Here is a 19,859-nt window from a genome sequence, read left to right as displayed (position 1 = left end):
AAGTCTACGCCCCCTCATCGGCGATTGGTCAACAGTAGGGATACTTCAATGATGTACCTAACGTCTCAAAGAGAAACGACTCGTGCTCATGCATGTTTATTCCCTTTTTAGTTTTTTTTAATTTAACCTTTATTTAACTTGGCAAGTCACTGGAGGAATAATGCACCAAATATCCTAGTCAAATGCAAAATTGCGCGACTAAAATATCCTTAGCAAAAACGTCAACATGAATGCGGTGTTCAAAACTGGTAACTCGGAAATCTCCTATTTCCGACTTCAGTCGGTTGGAAACAACTGGGAACTCGAAAAAAAACGAGCCAAACGGGGAAAATAGATTTGGACGGTTCCCAGTTGTTTTGACCTCGGCATTATTAATTCAATTCAATTCAAGGGGCTTTATTGGCATGGAAAACACGTGTTAACATTGCCAAAGCAAATGAGGTAGATAATATACAAAAATGAAAGAAACAATAAATATTAACAGTAAACATTACACATACAGAAGTTTCAAAACAATAAAGACATTACAAATGTCATATTATATATATATATACATATACAGTATTTTAGCAATGTACAAATGGTTAAAGGACAAAATATCAAAATAAATAAGCATACAAATGGGTTGTAATTTACACTGGTTGCCCTTTTCTTGTGGCAACAGGCCACAAATCTTGTTGCTGTGATGGCACACTGTGGAATTTCAACCAGTAGATATGGGAGTTTATCAAAATTGGATTTGTTTTCGAATTCTTTGTGGATCTGTGTAATCTGAGGGAAATATGTCTCTCTAATATGGTCATACATTGGGCAGGAGGTTAGGAAGTGCAGCTCAGTTTCCACCTCATTTTGTGGGCAGTGAGCACATAGCCTGTCTTCTCTTGAGAGCCATGTCTGCCTACGGCGGCCTTTCTCAATAGCAAGGCTATGCTCACTGAGTCTGTACATAGTCAAAGCTTTCCTTAAGTTTGGGTCAGTTACAGTGGTCAGGTATTCTGCCGCTGTGTACTCTCTGTTTAGGGCCAAATAGCATTCTAGTTTGCTCTGTTTTTTTGTTAATTCTTTCCATTGTGTCAAGTAATTATCTTTTTGTTTTCTCATTATTTGGTTGGGTCTAATTGTGCTGCTGTCCTGGGGTTTGTGAACAGAGCCCCAGGACCAGCTTGCTTAGGGGACTCTTCTCCAGGTTCATCTCTCTGTAGGTGATGGCTTTGTTATGGAAGGTTTGTGAATTGCTTCCTTTTAGGTGGTTGTAGAATTTAACGGCTCTTTTCTGGATTTTGATAATTAGTGGGTATCAGCATAATTCTGCTCTGCATACATTATTTGGTGTTCTACGTTGTACACGGAGGATATTTTTTGCAGAATTCGGCATGCAGAGTCTCAATTTGGTGTTTGTCCCATTTTGTGAAGTCTTGGTTGGTGAGCGGACCCCAGACCTCACAACCATAAAGGGCAATGGGCTCTATGACTGATTCAAGTATTTTTAGCCAGATCCTAATTGGTATGTTGAAATTTATGTTCCTTTTGATGGCATAGAATGCCCTCCTTGCCTTGTCTCTCAGATCGTTCACAGCTGTGTGGAAGTTACCTGTGGCACTGATGTTTAGGCCAAGGTATGTATAGTTTTTTTGTGTGCTCTAGGGCAACAGTGTTTAGATGGAATTTGTATTTGTGGTCCTGGTGACTGGACCTTTTTTGGAACACCATTCTCTTACTGATATTTACTGTCAGGGCCCAGGTCTGACATAATCTGTGCAGAAGATCTAGGTGCTGCTGTAGGCCCTCCTTGGTTGGTGACAGAAGCACCAGAACATCAGCAAACAGTAGACATTTGACTTCGGATTCTAGTAGGGTGAGGCCGGGTGCTGCAGACTTTTCTAGTGCCCGCGGCAATTTGTTGATATGAATGTTGAAGAGGGTGGGGCTTAAGCTGCATCCCTGTCTCACCCCACTACCCTGTGTGAAGAAATGTGTGTTTTTTGCCAATTTTAACCGCACACTTGTTTGTGTACATGGATTTTATAATGTCGTATGTTTTACCCCCAACACCACTTTCCATCAATTTGTATAGTAGACCCTCATGCCAAATTGAGTCGAAGGCTTTTTTGAAATCAACAAAACATGAGAAGACTTTGCCTTTGTTTTGGTTTGTTTGGTTGTCAATTAGGGTGTGCAGGGTGAATACATGGTCTGCTGTACGGTAATTTGGTAAAAAGCCAATTTGACATTTGCTCAGTACATTGTTTTCATTGAGGAAATGTACGAGTCTGCTGTTAATGATAATGCAGAGGATTTTCCCAAGGTTACTGTTGACGCATATTCCACGGTAGTTATTGGTGTCAAATTTGTCTCCACTTTTGTGGATTGGGGTGATCAGTCCTTGGTTCCAAATATTGGGGATTATTATACCTCTGCTGTATCATCATGCTTGATCCTAAATGTGGTCTAAGTATGGATGGTGTGACGCAATTTCGGAGTCTCCAGAGGCATGCAGAGGTCAAAGTGAGTGGAGGGTTGATTGGTTAACAGTAGATGGGGGAGTTCCTAGATATACACAAACGCACTTTCTTGACAACTACCTTCATAACAGCTCTGGGCTGCTCTGCAAAGCGCCCAAAAATATGTTTGCGCTGACTTTTGCGGATACCGCATTGCAGTAAATGCTGTATGGTCAATGCAGACGACGTATTGACATGCAGCGCCTTTAAGCTCTAGTTTTTTCCGAGTTTCCAGTTGTATTGAAAGCAACATTCTAAAGGCCAAAGTTTTTCCTAACCATAAAGCAGTTTATGCACTTTATTTTTAGAATAACTTTCAAAAGCTATTGTATTGTGACTAGTGACCAAAGGCAAATGTAGGCAAACCCTAACTACTAATATTATTGTCTTTGGGTGTTAGAAAAGCGCTATACAAATTCCATGTATTATTATAAATTATTCAAGAATGAAAAAATATGCTCTGTTAACTAATGAAGGTTGTTTAATGCTGATGTTTAGCATAGGTAGACAAGAAATACAACATTAAAACATAAAGACACGTTACTACTGAGCTTGTAAGGTTAAATTCATCATATGAACATGAAACTTCACATTTACAGTGGTAGAACTAGGTATCTATAATTGTATCAAATTTAGCTAAGTACAACAATAAAACTGGGCGATAACATTGGGATCTATTGGAGCCTTTCCAACTCAACCCACAGCAGTGCCTTCTGCTGGCTGTGGATGACATTGCGTATGGCGAGAAGCAGATCCTCGGTGCAGCTCCAGGTGCTGGATTCCAAAGTGTGGTAGAGCAGGGGCAGGGTCTCCAGCTGCTGCTCGTCCGCCTGACACACCTCCTGCATCACGCCATCCTCCCCTCGCCCGGTCAGCAACTTCCTGTCAATGGGGCAAAATAGATAGACTTTGTAACTACTGTTTATAAATTGGATTAGAGAACATACACCTACAAAAATAGAATAACTTATGATCTAAAAGTGTCTTGTAAACACACACAAATACAGATAGTCAGTCAGGCACCTACTTTAGCTTCTTGTGTTTTTTGTTCTTGGGTCGGATATTAATGACGATAGGGTAGATCCCCTGCCTCAGAAGGCCCTCCACACTACTCAGGCCCAGCTCCAACAGACAGTGCTTGTCCTGAGAGACAAGACACAGACACCGATATGGGAGAGGTAACCCACTGGGCACAGACATCAGTTCAACATCTAGTTTTGATTTACATTAGGTGTAGTTGTCAACTAACATGAATTCAATGTGAAATCAACAAAAAATGTCACCATGTCATTGGATTTAGATAAAATCTTTTGCACGTCAATTAAACATCATTACATAACGCAAAAAAGAGACGCAAACTCGGTCTCAACCTTTAAGTCTTTACTGAAAACCCATCTCTTCAGTGGGTCATATGATTGAGTGTAGTCTGGCCGTGCTGCTGCTCCAGTTTCAACTGTTCTGCCTGTGATTATTATTATTTGACCATGCTGGTCATTTATGAACATTTGAACATCTTGGCCATGTTCTGTTATAATCTCCACCCGGCACAGCCAGAAGAGGACTGGCCACCCCTCATAGCCTGGTTCCTCTCTAGGTTTCTTCCTAGGGAGTTTTTCCTAGCCACCTTGCTTCTACACCTGCATTGCTTGCTGTTTGGGGTTTTAGGCGGGGTTTCTGTACAGCATTTTGAGATATCAGCTGATGTACGAAGGGCTATATAAATACATTTGATTACATTTTTTCATTGAAATATCGTGGAAGCAACATTGTGGGTCTCCCAAGTGCCACAGCGGACTAAGGCACTGCATCTCAGTGCTAGAGACGTCACTACAGACCCTGGTTACAGGCTGTATAACAACCGGCTGTGATCGGGAGTCCCATAGGGTGGTGCACAATTGGCCCAGCGTCGTCCGGGTTAGAGGAGGGTTTGGCCGGGGTAGGCCGCCATTGTAAATAGGAATTTATTCTTGACTGACTTGCCTAGTTAAATAAAGGTTAAATAAAAAATACAAATGGACTCAACCAGTTTTTGCCCCATGGGAAGTGTTTGTTTGTTTGTTTGTTTGTTTGTGTGTGAAAGAGAGAGAGAGAGAGAGAATGAATGAAAGAGTGTATACCTGGCTTATTACATCCTGAATAGACTGCAGACTGATTCCAAGAGCCTGCTCTGGGGTGGAAGCATCTAGCAGGAAAACACTCTTATCATTTCTCTCTGTGGCCTGGATTGGCTCTGAAATACATCACTCCATGAGAAGCGGTAGAGAGACAACATATCTACAAGTAATTACTTTTAAACACAGCCGACCATGCAAGAAGGACAACAAGCATAGTGCTTCTGAAATTTGAGTGTGTAGTGACAGTGTGTAAATAAACATGTGCGTGTCTGCATGTGTGTGTGTGTGTACCTGGTTGGCAGGTGTTGAAGTCCAGTCCAGACTTTGCTGGCTGAAGCAGTCTCTCTATGAGGCCACGAGAGAGTAGGGAGGGGGAGAAGATGACAGGCCGTTTGGTCTTGACCTGTATTGGCTGGACCATACTGTAAGGAATCAGGTGCTCCTCGTGACCTGAGCAAAGACACATACACACACATTTAAGTTCATGCATTTTTATCTTACTATAGTCTTCAAATTACAAACAAAAATATCAATAAAGTCATATGGGAGGAGCTTACGGTTGCTGAGTGTGTAAAGGACCTGTGGGGTGGAACCAATCCCACGACAGCTGGGGGACACAGCCTTGACCAATCGCACACGCTCAGAGCCCTTCTTGGATACCTACAGTGAGGAATGGAGGAATCAGTAGTCTGGTTACCCTTGGTTAGCAGAGATTCACACACAGTAGGGACAAGAGGAGACTTACTTTCTTCTTGAAATCCTTCTGCTCCAGGGCTATGGTACGTAACCTCACCAATAACAGCTGCTGGGCTCTGAGATAGAGAAAGATTTAGGGGATACACATTTATCACTACGTGTCCCATGCAGTCTATGAGTGCAGTCTAACAAAGCTAAACATTTGCACAACTGTCTGTTATAGATTAATGGAACGTTTCATCTTCTTCTCATGCTTATTAAAATGTCTTGCATTATATAACCCATTAATTTGAACTCTGTCACAAAGGTATTATTACAGTACATGGCACCTCTCCCTTACCTGTTGTAATTGGGCATGACCCCTGCCTGCAAGGGCTTGGCTGTGCGGGGGTTCACCAGGGTGCAGCGCCACTGGTACTTCCCATTGTAACGGGTGTCAGTGACGTGTATTATGTCATCACAGCGCACCCCCAGACAGGGCATGTCGCTATGAGGGTCCAGGTCCAGGTTGACGCGCACGTAGAAGGAGTCAGCACCGTGGAAGGTAGGAGAAGGGAGCTGGGCACATAACTTGGAGTAGGCTGAGAAGAGGAAAAGGGGTGGGCAGTTAGTTACACACACTCTATTGTTTTATCTTTTTTTGTTCTATAAACAGTCTGACGCCTGGATAAAGGCCAAGACCATACACTATAAAGGTGTCCTGTACTGAAAAAGCACATCAGTCAAGGAAAACAACTGTAAAAGCTGTCTCAGAACTTTACCCTCTGTGTTGGTCTGGTGTTTGAGAGAAGAGGGCTCTGTCCACCACTGCAGAGAGAAGTGGGCCACCTCTCCAGTGCACTGGCCCATCAGCACACTGCCCCCACCAAACAGAACCTTCTCCAGCTGGGCAGGGAGAAGAGAGACAGCTATACTCAGGCCTGTGTGGCTGTTTTTCTACTATCTGTTTGCCTGTCCAACTGTCTGTATGCCTCTGTTTCTCACCTCCAGTAACTCACTGCCCTCCTTCAGACCACACTGCTCAGCAGGAGAACCAGCTCTGACGCTGCTAACAAAGATGCCTGTGCGGTTGCCCCCAATGATGGTGATGTCATCTGCCAGGCTGCCTCTTCCTCTTTTGGGCGTAGTGGGGGGACTAGGTACGGGGGACAGGGGCACGAAACTGAAAGAGAAAGTGGAGAGATTGTAATTACACTTATCAGTATACAGTTAATATTATATCTCACACCATGAATGGTTAGTATGTGTACCTACACTACGTTGGATTAGCTGCCCTGATGTAGGCAGCACAGAGATGGAGACCTACCCGAGACTGCTGTAGTTGGGTTTGTGTGGCGGGACAGGGGGCAGGTTGACGAGGTCAGGGGGAAAGAGGTGAGAATGCAGGGAGCTACAGGAGTTCGACAGGGAGACCTCACTCTGGACTCCTGAAACACAACATAATGAGACATCACTGCACACATCTAAATTTAGCCGGAGTTACAGGTATTACAGGTAGCTCCAGACTTAGACAGACAGGAGGGATGTACTGAGCTGAACCAAACCTGTGAGGTTCTCATTCTCATCACTGCCCCAGGAGTCCAGGTCAAACCTGTAAAGGGATAAGAAAACAGAGGAGTTTATCATCATTTATTTAGTTTTAAATGCATGTACAGCATAACATGGGATTTAAGAGAGTGATATATCCATATCAGAAAACAATGTAAAAGTTGATCTGCTATGGTATGACCATAGATATCCTATTAAATTAATAATAATTATATTTCCTAATTCTATGGGTATGACATACTCTATGTTGACCCTGCGGTTGATGGAGTTCATGCAGGGAGGGAAGGGGAAGATGGAGAGCCTGTTAACATCCCTTTCACTGTCCACTGTCTGTAAAACACACAGGACACAAACAAGAAGGGAAATAGAGAATGACTAAAGCATCGATGCAGGCCCACAATTTAAACCTATTCATTGTCTCCTTGACAACTTGAAAAAGTGAATTAATTATTCAACAATCCACATATACTGCGTGTATTCACAGCTACACTGTTCAGTGAGAAAAATACATTTGTTAATATAATACAGATGAATGCTAGATGAGACATGATGCTTTGATATGTTGGCATGTCACAAAGTGTTGTGGAGTAATGTAACAACTCACTGGTGTCAAGAGATTCTCCTCTGAGTTTGAGCGGGAACCTGCAGACAAAAGAAAGGATTTAGAAGTCTAAGCCTGTAAAGCCTCAAAGTTGTAAAAAATGTAAAAAAAACATTTGTTTTGGCCATGCCTATTTCTACCATGTCTTATTCAAACAGTAGGTCAAATACATGGGTTATCCTTCGTCAGCTACCGTGGTGTAAAAAATGTAGAATAAATAAAGCAAACATCAACTCAGGAATGCTCTTTTCTTCAATGCTATCCTTGCAAAACCCCAATCCCCTAATCCAGTTGTTCCCAAACTTTTTCCGTTACTGTACCACCAAGTATATTTTGCTCTGCCCAGAGTACCCTTAAAGTACCCCTCGTGTGCATTTACCAGTAAGCCTATGGTCTTATGAGTCTTCTCAAGTAACCCCTTTGTATAGGCCAAGTACCCCTGGTTGGGAACCACTGCATTCATCTCAACTCTACCCCCTGTATTTATTATTATTATTATTATTATTATTATTTTACTGCTGCTCTTTAATTATTTGTTACTTTTATTTCTTATTTTTGTTGGTATTTTTCTTAAAACTGCATTGTTAGTTAAGGGCTTGTAAGTAAGAATTTTACTGCAGGTCTGTTGTATTAGGTGCATGTGACAAATAACGTTTGATTTGAATTGAAATACAGGCTTACCTTCGGAGTGATCATGGGTTTGGTCTGTAGAGGGAGTCTGACACAGAAATGAAAACAGAGACATCATCAACATCTGTTCACTGAAAGGTATCCTACAGGTACCAACATGCTGACAGTTCCACAAATTCCTCTCTGGCAACATCAATTCAGTTCAAGGGGCTTTATTGTCATGGGAAACATATATTAACATTGCCAAAGAAGTGAAGTAGGTAAAAAACAAAAGTGAAATAAACAATACATAAAACATCATATTTCTAACTCCATGTAAAACAACGTGACCTAATTAGCACACATGAGTTGCTTCACCCTGATCTAAAAAATAATATTCTCTGTAAGTAGACCATGAATAAACATGCCAAGTAAAATGATCATTATTATTATGAGGATCAGCTCAATGGTACCTACTTAACTCTGTGAATGAGTCAAATGAAAAGACAGGTTGGACAGCAACACTGCCACACTCCTCAAGGACTATCTATCACATGATTACGAAGAGATAAATGTTGTGGGTGCTGTTGATAGTAACACTATAACGTTGCTAATATTCTAGCTGCTGCCAATGAAGATGATAAGATGGCGATGAACTCTGACCTTGCAGAGCAGCTGGTGAGTGCCGTTGGGCAGAGGGCTGAGGTCTAGGGAGCAGCAGGGCCCGTAGCACTGGTCTTCGCTGCACAGCGACAGGTGAGACTAGGAGAGGGACAGAGAGACAATCACATTAGAAGACTACAGGAGAAGGCTAACAGGTCCACACTGTAATTTGATTATCATATTTTTGTGAGTGTGTGAAACTGACAGAATAGGGAAAACACACTTGTGTTGTGCAAGTATAATAAAAAGTGTGTATGTACACAGTATGTGTGTACATACAGTAGCTGAGACTCACACAGTGCATACAGGGCGAACTCTGCTCCCTGCTCCTGTCCTTCTCTTTCTCCAGCTCTCTCTGCTGCTGCTCTAGATTGGCCTGAAGCTCTGCGATGCGTTTACGCAGGCGGTTCTTGTCCAATAGGCAGTCAGTATACTCCAACTGCAGGCTGTCTCGACTGCGCAGAGCCTGAAGGATTTACAGTATCAGAGGGAGGAGGAGAGAAGGTGCCAGAGAGATGAGTTATGAGGAGACAGACAGACACTGAGTGGGAGAGACACTGAGTAGTGGAAACACCTGCGCGACTAGACAAAAATGATGTATTACGGTGAGTAATGGTGCAACTATACAGAGAAAGGCCTTATATTATCCTGCAAAAAGGCCTCAAACACTCCGACCTCAACATTCCTCTGTGCATGTGCATTCAGTGTCCAAACAGCCATGAACTATTTAAACCAACAGAAACAAAAACCTTACCGTACATTGATTTGTTGATTCTAACCCGTATCCCTACTCAGACCTACTGACCTGGTCCCTCTCCTTCTCCAGCTCCATAATCTGGTTGAAGTAGGAAATGCTCCTTTTCTGTTCCGTCTCCCAGTCCAGCTGCAGAGTCCTCACCTTCAGCTGCAGCTGCTCACACTGAGACTCCAGCTTCACAACACAACACACCATACCATCAAAGACAGAATAATACAATTGTGTTGATATACAAGAGGTGTGTTTTAACACTTTATGAAGCCTGAACAAAGACAACTTGAAAAACTGTCACCAGCTCAGTGACTTCTGAGAGTGAATAATGGGACAGAATGGTGTGAATAGGCCCTTTCTCTCTCTCACCTTGTCCCTGAAATCCTCAGAGCTCTCCAGCTCTCCCTGTAGTCTGGCGATGTGGCCACACAGCTCGTGTCTCTGCTCTGCTGCCTCCCTGCGGTCCTGCTTCAGGATGTCCAACAGAGCCTGAGGTCAAAACGGAACAATACAAGAGTTAGAGCAGCACCGTCGGAGTGGGAAAACATCACAAACTCAGAGGGTGAATCAGATTCACTCTGAGTGGTGGCTCTACCTGTGTTTCAATGTGACCTGACTTCTGAATGTCAATGTGCTGCAGTGGCTTCTCCCTCTTCTCGGGAACAGCGGGGGCGTCGTTCGTCCGATGGGTGACACTCCTGTTCCTTCTGACTGGCGCAATAGAGACAGGACTACTGTCAGTCTCTTTCTCTGCCTCCATCAGTCTGGTCTTCAGCTGCTCCATCTGTAGAAAAGGTTGAGTAAGAGTATTACAAGGGAATCCTACCAGGGAAAAGGCTTCCTATAAAGGCATGTCCCAACAGCTCTTTCAAAAAATGTATTCCATCCATCCTTTTATCTTTCTCCAGCTGCTTTCTTCTGTCCCAGTCACACTCCCTCTCCTTCAACAACCCATCAGACCCCTTGTCCCCCTCTCCTCTCTATACCTGTTCCAGTAGCTCTCTCTCATGTACGGAGGCCTTGGCCTGATCCTCCAGGGCACGAGAGTATTTCACAGCCTGTTCCAGGTGTCTGTCCTTCAGCCGGCCCAGCTCCCTGCTGCCTGCCTCCCAGTCCTGACGCAGCCTGTGGGAGACACATTCAGCCAGCTCTCAGTACACTGGACATAGAAACTGTACATCCCTATTAAAGAAATGTATGACAGCCATCATCATGGCTCATCATGAATGTAGTTTATGTATATCATTCTCGATGTTTCAAATTCCGGTCTAAATACTGTCATTCACCCTGGGTGTAGTGCACATTGTTGGGCCCTGTGGATAACAACCAGATGTTTGTGTGGTTTTACCTGTGAAGTTCAATGAATCAAACTTTAATGCTTCTCATACTGTAATTTGTCTCACAGTGCTTTAAGCCCTGTATATGTGGTTCCGTGTGATGTACCTCTCCATCTGCAGCCGGTCATGTCGTAGGTCCAGTGTCTTGCGTTCAGCCCGGCTGCGCTCCTCCTCGGCCACACGGCAACGCTGGGACAGGCGGCGCTCACACACTTGGCTCCCCCGCAGCTGCTCCCTCAGCTTACGCACCTCAAGCAGCAGGAACTGAGTCAGGCCCTCTGGACCCTCCTCATCTGGTGGGGAAACAGCAGTGGAGGTAAATGGGGGAACACAGGTCATACAGGAGTGGAAGGGGGATATTTGGGGACAAATCCTCACCCAAGATGATGGAGCAGCGCTGGGTGGGCTGTTGTCCAGTGAGCTGAGTGTATTGCTCGGGGTGGTAGAACTCCAAAGACTCCATGAAGGCCTGGAGGCCACGCTGGCCCCGCCCATGCAGGATGTCAATCAAACGTCCTGATTAACAGTGATGACATCATTAAAGTTTATAAGATGAAGACGACAATACATCCTGAAGATGGAGACACTGTAAGTACTGTACTGATACAAGTGTGAAAGCTACTCACGTTCCAGGTAATCCCTTTGTCATTTTTTGTCACCTCTCTAACCTCATCTCTCTGTTTCTTCTTCTCTTCCCGTCTTTTTCACTCCCCATCTGTCTACCTCCTCCTTTATCTCTCCCTCTCCTTTACCTAGCTAGTGGCCACTCCTTCATTCCTTTCATCTTGATCTCCTGCCTCGTTACTCATACCCGTCTCCCCTCCCTCTGTCTCTCACTCCCCTCTTGCTATCCTTATAAAAACACATTTTTCTCACACGGCACAAACCCCTACTTACCTCATTCTGGCCGACCTACCCCCTCTCTCCCTGCCTCTTCTCATTCCCTTCCATCATTTCTCTCTCATTCTCCCTCTCTTTTTCGCTCCCAACAATTCCCTCTACCTCCCCCTCTCTCACCAGCCTTGCTGATACGTAGTGGGTACTGGGTGGAGTTGAGGACCTCATCCTCATCCTGCTCGTCGATGACCTTGCACTGCCTCAGGTAGGGGGTGAGCTTGGCTGGGTTCAGGATGCGGGTCAGCTTGTGCCTCACCCCCTCCACCCGGTCCCACAGCTCCTCACAGCACTCCTCAGAGAACGGGGACACCGGCTGCCCCTCTTCTTGTCCTGTGTCATAATCCTTCACCAATACTGTGATGCCTGGTACAGAGGAAGCAAGTTAATACAGGACTGGTTTGAAAGAGGAGCCAAAGTTATTCTGTGTTTTTAAAGAGAACAGGCTCAAACTATTTTGATAATACAGTTTTTGGCAATTGTCTGCTGCATTGTGAGAAGGAGCAGAAGGATTTACTTTTCTGGCTGTGCTCCAATGAAAGCTGGATGGGATTATTTTGCATTTAACATACATTACAGAACATTCGGAAAGTATTCAGACCCCTTGACTTTTCCCACATTTTATTACGTTACAGCCTTATTCTAAAATTAATTCATTTGTTTTCCTCAGCAATCTACACACAATACCCCACAACGTGAAAACAGGTTTTGGAAATGTTTGCTAAAAAACAGAAATACCTTATTTACGTAAGTATTCAGACCCTTTGCTATGATACTCAAAATTGAGCTCAGGTGCATCCTGAGATGTTTCTAAAACTTGATTGGAGTCCGCCTGTGGTAAATTCAATTGATTGGACATGATTTGGAAAGAAACACCTGTCTATATAAGGTCCCACAGTTGACAGTGCATGTCAGAGCAAAAACCAAGCCATGACATCGAAGGAATTGTCCGTAGAGTTCCGAGATAGGATTGTGTCGAGGCACAGATCTGGGGAAGGATACCAAAAGAATTCTGTAGCATTGAAGGTCCCCAAGAACACAGTGGCCTCCATCATTCTTAAATGGAAAAAGTTTGGAGCCACCAAGACTCTTCCTAGAGCTGGCCGCACGGCAAAATTGAGCAATCGGGGGAGAAGGGCCTTGGTCAGGTGGGTGACCAAGAAGCCAATGGTCACTCTGACAGAGCTCCAGAGGTCCTCTGTGGAGATGGGAGAACCTTCCAGAAGGACAATCATCTCTGCAGCACTCCACCAATCAGGCATTTATGTTAGAGTGGCCAGATGGAAGCCACTCCTCAGTAAAAGGCACATGACAGCCCACTCGGAGTATGCCAAAAGGCACCTAAAGGACTCTGACCATGAGAAACTAGGTTATCTGGTTTAATGAAACCAAGATTGAACTCTTTGGCCTGAATGCCAAGTGTCACGTCGGGAGGAAACCTGGCACCATCCCTACGGTGAAGCATGGTGGTGGCAGCATCATGCTGTGGGGATGTTTTTCAGCAGCAGGGAATGGAAGAATAGTCAGGATCAAGAGAAAGATGAACAGAGCAAAGTACAGAGAGATCCTCAATGAAAACCTGCTCCAGAGAACTCAGGACCTCAGATTGGGTTGAAGGTTAATTTTCCAACAGGACAACGACCCCAAGCACACAGCCAAGACAAGGCAGGAGTGGCTTCGGGACAAGTCTCTGAAAGTCCTTGAGTGGCCCACCCAGAGTCCAGACTTGAACCCGATCGAACATCTCTGGAAAGTTCTTTAAAATAGCTGTGCAGTGACGCTCCCCATCCAACCTGACAGAGCTTTTTTTATACATTTGCAAAAAATTCTAAGAACCTGTTTTTGCTTTGCCATTATGGGGTATTGTTTAGATTGATGAGGGGGAAAACATATTTAATCAATTTTAGAATAAGGCTATAATGTAACAAAATGTCAAGGGGTCTGAATACTTTCCGAATGCACTGTATACCAGGCTGTAGGATTAACTTCCAGTACTGTGAGCACAATTGATGGTGCATTATCTGCACCAATGATTGACTCAAGTTTCTCCTGGTGTTGCGCACAAGGTTGGTTGGTGGGTCGTAAACAATGATAGGGACGACATTAAATCTGTCTCAGAGCTCAAGAATGCAAACACTGGTGTGATTCATATCGCACACTTAAAAACCTACTGCGATAGCAGACAAAGACCTCCTCAACTACTGAGGAGCAGTTGTGCCAACTCCCTGGACTAAGAAAAAACACGTTCAATTGAGACTCTCAAGACGTTTAGTAGTACAGATCAGGGACCCATGATCTAATTCCGTTACCGTAATTCCATTACCGGGTGTAAATCCCCTTCACTTACTGTAGTTCAATAACCAAAATATATTTTTTCCAATTTAAGGTGCTGTGTCCTTTTTCTGCAGAACTATGAAGCCACATTATATATGTTTTAAATGAGGGGTAAGTAAGTGCTCCATAACCACGCCCCCCTCGCGAACAGACAGACAGGTCGAGACACATCTGTGTCCTGTGGAATCTTTTCCTGTCATCTCTCGTTTGCACATGCAGACTACTCATGTAGTCATTTGAAAACAGATATCATGAGATGCTTTTTATCAAGAACAACTTTTTCCAAGAGCAGTGTCAACATCTCAAAATAAAAATAAACACCCCTCAGACTATTTGGCAATATGAACATTTACTACATTTTTTAAACGGAGACTACAATACCAAAAAGAACTGTGACTGACAAGACAATAAGGAGGGCGAAGTGTCATTCAGTGCCGCAACTTTTCACCCCCGATTGACTCATCTGACTTTATCAGAAAAAGTCAGGTGAGAAATTATGTAATGTCACCTGTAAAATCAATTTTTAAAATAAACATGACAAGAAGAAATCTTAATTTCCCACTTACCACTCATTGTCAAGGATTGATCGTGTTGTAAGCAAACTCCTCAGACAGATATTCCACTTTTCATTTTGATCAACCATAACAGTATGGATGACTACATAGAAACGTAAACTACTATTCCAGTATGGCTATGCTATTGCGTTGAGAAGCTGGTTGTGTTGTACCTTGGACGCAGTATCACACTCCTCCCCAATTTTGCAGTCCCGCCTCCTCACAATTGCCTGCACATACCATATTCCACCAATCAGCAATTGTTCACAACTGTCCTGATCATTCCAGATGACCAAACCAGGATAAGTTTCCAAAAACCGGAAGAATCCAGTTTTCAGGGAAACAACTAATTCAACATAGGCTTCATTTTCTGCTGAAAACCGGATGTGGTACTCCTCTCAGGCGTTTTCTTTTAAGCCTGCTACTTTAGGTTAAAGCCAGGTCAACCCAAATACTGTATCTCTGGTTAACCCAAGGGAAACATTTTCTGTTTGAAAATTGAGAAAGCGGAGGAGTTGGACCATTTTCATGCCCAAAGTTGACCGTTATAGCTAATTTCCTGCAATAAAGTGTTCTTGGTCTTTGGAAATCGATATTCCTGTGCACACAGTGTATGGTTAACTTTAAACAAATGTTGTTAAAAAGGAAAGCCTACCATAGTTCAAATGTAACCAGCCATCAGTAGGCTAGAGGACAACTTCCATTTCAACAGGCCATACAGATCTAAGATCATGAAGATCAGTCATTTTCACTGTGGAACTTTTAGAGTTTACTCCCTTAAACGCAATTAGGTGTTAAAGCTGCTTTTGAAGAGGGGCTTGAGAAGGGTTTTTCCACAAGGTGGAGCAATCCACCCACTGCTTTACAAAGTTGCTCAGTTTAATTTGTCTTTCTTTCGTCAATATCTTTGGAAGTTCCATTGCTCACACCAATAATACCAGTTATTTTTATTACATATTTGATTAATTCTGTTGAATATATATGGACAAATTTGTCCTATGTTATATTTTGTTAGATTGCCATACCCTGGGGCTCTTGCCCAGCATGTGACTCACCCTGGCCTGGTCCACTGACTCATTCATGGTCTCTCTTTTACTACAAAATCTTGAATCAGTTTCCCTAAACTACTGTAGCAGTCTGCAATAGAGGGAACACGCCTTAGATACACAATGACACATCATTTCATTTCAATATTATGTAATTGCTTTTGAAAGGCTGCTGCTACCTTAGCAATGAGATTTAGTTAAGCCCACTTATTGCATACAGTTAAGACTGATAGTGGGTTTAATGTGAGACAGGAAATATGGGGTGCCTGACAAACGAATGTGTCTTTCTCTTGACACACTGAAAGGAAATGTCAAGCTACCCTCGGCCCCTGGGCCTCCCCTGAATAAACAAGCAGACCAGTGTCTCAGAGCTGCTGGACTGAAGAAGGGCCTACAGCACAGAAGCCAAAGCCATGGGGCCTACAAACAAAAAAACATAAATGAGGCGCCTTAATGTTCAGAAATAGATGTTTGAAACCACTTTAGCACGTCCTCTCCCCCCTCCCCATCTCTCTTTCGTTCTCATATTTTCTCAAAGCCCTCGCCTGCTTCTCACATTCAGAAGCACTGCGGCCACAGGCCAGGCCCAGAGGGGACATCATTCTTGTCATTTCTGAGGTGACAGAAACAGAGAGGGCATTGAGAGAGCCCCAGAGCCCAGTGCTGCAGTGGTGGAATACGTTGTCCCAGTCCAGCACAACCACACTGGCCTTCACCCAGTAGACCCACGGCCCCATCTCTGACTCGGGCCTCACTGTCGGCTCTGCTGCAGCAGAATCAACCCTTTGTCCCCACAAAGAATGTGTCTTTCCTCACTTTTGGGGGGAAAACAAAGAACAAAAGAGTAAATTCTAATCTTGCTCTGCAATTTATTCTCCTCTAATTGTCCCTATATGATGTGGAAGAGATTATGCATGTTCCTGTTTTAGATTCAGATCAACACAAAAGATGCAACAACACCAAGGAGGCTCCAGAGTGTCAGTGTTAGGAATTTTTTATTTAAACAAAAAGAAGTCAGAGGAAAAACAAAGAAGAGAGAAAAATAGGATGCATCTATACAGAGAGAAAATTCCTCAGCCCATCAGAGGAGGCTCTCTTTGGGCATTATGCACTGTTTTCAAAAGTTGGAGGGGCTCTCTTTCAATGGATTCACCCAGAGTGATTTGTGATTCAAATAAGTCAGCTGGGTAGTGACATCTTTCAAAAGCCATTAACTCTCAGATAGAGGCTGATGATGACGGTCAGGTGTCTCAGCAGCTGCTCACTCCAGTCCAGATAACACAATGGCTTCTAGCATTCTGGCTGTCACCAAGCTCAGTCAGTCAGAAAAATAATGATATCCTGGAGACACAGTGGCTGCTCCTCAAAAAACGCCAATCCACTTCACTAAGGCATGAGTTCCTAACAGTGGAAGCACTGAGAGTAAACAGGAAAGGAGCAGGAGTTTCCCAAGATCCAGTGCTGCCCCCCCTGCATTTCTAGATGTCTATAAAAGTTGGAGTGAGAGAACACAGCACTGTGAAATAGCTTAGCACTCTCACTTAACCCACATTATTTCCTATGTCTTATAATTAGTAACAATTATAGTCTGTGTAGTTTTTTTTTATGATTGGGCAGGTCTCACAAGCTCAGAGGAAACAGGATGTTGGCTGAGGGGTGAGCTTCTTTGTTTTGCTTTGTCAACGGCTGCTCAGCCAGCAATTACGAAACACAGATATACTTCACACAAATGAGTTCAGTCCACTTTCTTGGCAACAAGTTCAAACCCTGTGGTGAATAATAAAAAATTAAAATACAGGGTTACACACTTAGAAAATAGGTTTCCTCAAGGATTATTTGGTAAGGGTTTGTGCCCTTTAATGGTTCTTTGCAGTTCAGAAAAAGTGTTTCTTCATCTTTTTGTGATAATTAAAATGTAGGGGTTTCAGTTCATTTGAATATTTTGGGGTGTGGTTTTACCATGAGTGAGAGAATCATTCAAGTTGATCTAACCTGTTGTGTTATGTTTTTACATGTTAATTATGACTATGGCCAGTGACGGTGTCTTGTGAAAGACACACTCCCGTATGGCCTTGTGTCAATTGAGAACTGTTGACTAAATCAGTTGTTCTCAATTCTCCCCTCAGTGACCCCTAGGCGTTCCAGAGCTGGCATGCCTGATCCAACTTGTCAAATAACACAATAATATCACCTATGAAATATTAGTTATATGACATGCTTAACCAGAATTTTAAAAACTTGCATGGTTATCCAAAAGGTTCCTTGTAGAACCTCTGAGATTGAGAAAGGTTCTTTATATAACTATTCTCCATAAAGGTTCTTTAAAGAACCATTCAAAATGGTTCTATCTAGCACCAAAAAGGGTTATAACCATAGCTACTCTTTTTGGTGCTGTATGTATATGAGTATGGTTCTTTATAGAACCTTAAAAAAGGTTCTAAATAGCACCAAAAAGGGATCCACTATGGTTAAAAGCCAAAGAACCCTTATTTTGCACTATATATTTTTTTTTTTGTATGTGTAGGTCATAGAACTTCCATTAGAACAGTGGCTCCCTGAGAACAGTGTTTGAATGAACTGGTCATTCACCAAAGCACTATTAAGAAGCTGACAGCTGCCAATTGAAATGTAAAGGCCACGGATCAGAGACTTTGAGCCAGCCAATGTTAAATTGTTTAAAAACCAAAAATGGATGAAAAGATACAATTAAATATAAAACATTTCAGTGAAGACCAAAAGTAATCTGAACAATGTTGTATAATGTATATGTCCAGCTACTGGCAACAAAGACAGCTGTGCGCTATGTGCAGAAACCCACCTCAAGGTGAAATGTCTTGCTGCTGTGTGTGCGCGTGTGTCTATGTATGTCTGAGTGTGTGTGTTTTACCTAAACAGTGTCTGTTCCTCAATGCTCCAGACATCAGAGGTCATACTCCAACTCCACTGTCTACATGTGTCGTGGATGGCCAGTTTTAGGATTGACGATTATCATCACAAACGTTAATCAGTGTTAATGAGATGAACTGGTCAATATGGGTATACAGTATGAGACTTACCATTAAAGACTGAAATAATAAATTGTGATCTGGGAACATACTGCACTTCAAATTGACAAAGGGAGAATATCAACTTCTCTCACTCTCCTTCCATGTTTCTCCTCACTATAAATGAATTTTTCAGTCATAAAAACCATCCAACACTATTAAACTCAGCCCATTGTGTTTTGTAGATCTAGTAACCATTCCAGGACAATCCCTCTCTGCTAACCACAGAACACTATACTGGGATCTGGGCACAGAGCCATGGGTAGCAGAGCAGCCACATCCACAGACCGCCTGTGTTTTCCATCAGGCCCTGTGTAGCGCAGGACGCAGACTGTAACATAAAGCCCAGTTAAAAATGGAGCATATTAGCATTAGTGGTTCAGTTTGTATAGTTAGAGAATTTGCGGAGGGGTCATGGGTTGAAATCCGCTAACTTATTTGTCTTAATAACTCCCTCACTCACACTTAGAAACACACCTACAAGAAAACAACCCTCTACCCAAAATGAACACCCCTTGCGCATGCACGCAAATGCACCACCCAACATCACCTTATTCAATATTACCCTCATTCCAGCCATATCTTTATCACTTTCTTTCCAGAAACATGTGGTTGTAATTAACCTTTAAATTATAGGATGTATGTAGCATGCATGGTTATCTAAAAGTAAGCAATGCCACACATATGAACTGCATTTATAGACAGCTTTGTTGAACACTGTCACGTCCTGACCATAGAAAACCTTTATTTTCTATGGTGGAGTAGGTCAGGGTGTGAAAAACTAGACTTCACACAGAAATAATAAACTAAGGCCTCCCGGGTGGCGCAGTGGTTAAGGGCGCTGTACTGCAGTGCCAGCTAGTTTATTATTATTATTATTATTATTATTATTTTTATTTTACCCCTTTTTCTCCCCAATTTTCGTGGTATCCAATTGTTGTAGTAGCTATCTATCTTGTCTCGTTGCTACAACTCCCGTACCGCGCACTGCGCCCGGCCCGCCACAGGAGTCGCTGGTGCGTGATGAGACAAGGAGATCCCTACCGACCAATCCCTCCCTAACCCGGACGACGCTAGGCCAATTGTGCGTCGCCCCACGGACCTCCCGGTCGCGGCCGGCGCGAACCCAGGGACTCTGATGGCACAGCTGGTGCTGCAGTACAGCGCCCT

General features: G+C 43.3%; 1 protein-coding gene across 1 annotated transcript; it reads right to left on the bottom strand.

The window, feature by feature from the left end:
* Nucleotides 1–2,964: 2,964 nt before the first annotated feature.
* Nucleotides 2,965–14,971, bottom strand: LOC110486428 (caspase recruitment domain-containing protein 11). Its single transcript, XM_036942447.2, has 24 exons — nucleotides 14,612–14,971; nucleotides 11,835–12,077; nucleotides 11,196–11,333; nucleotides 10,924–11,110; nucleotides 10,467–10,605; nucleotides 10,076–10,264; nucleotides 9,850–9,969; nucleotides 9,538–9,663; nucleotides 9,028–9,198; nucleotides 8,733–8,831; nucleotides 8,142–8,178; nucleotides 7,464–7,501; nucleotides 7,101–7,189; nucleotides 6,856–6,902; nucleotides 6,618–6,738; nucleotides 6,296–6,473; nucleotides 6,073–6,196; nucleotides 5,652–5,892; nucleotides 5,361–5,427; nucleotides 5,173–5,275; nucleotides 4,907–5,065; nucleotides 4,619–4,731; nucleotides 3,529–3,644; nucleotides 2,965–3,383 (listed from the first exon to the last, which is right to left on the bottom strand). The coding sequence occupies exons 1-24, from the start codon at nucleotides 14,616–14,618 to the stop codon at nucleotides 3,176–3,178; spliced, it is 3,060 nt and encodes a 1,019-aa protein (XP_036798342.2). The 5' UTR covers nucleotides 14,619–14,971; the 3' UTR covers nucleotides 2,965–3,175.
* Between the last annotated feature and the right edge of the window lie 4,888 nt (nucleotides 14,972–19,859).

This window comes from Oncorhynchus mykiss, chromosome 13 (genome assembly GCF_057628025.1).
Source record: "Oncorhynchus mykiss isolate SJ-2025 chromosome 13, ASM5762802v1, whole genome shotgun sequence".
Taxonomy (NCBI): domain Eukaryota; kingdom Metazoa; phylum Chordata; class Actinopteri; order Salmoniformes; family Salmonidae; genus Oncorhynchus; species Oncorhynchus mykiss.
Note: the sequence above shows the minus strand (reverse complement) of the source record. Positions and strands in the feature narration are given on the sequence as shown.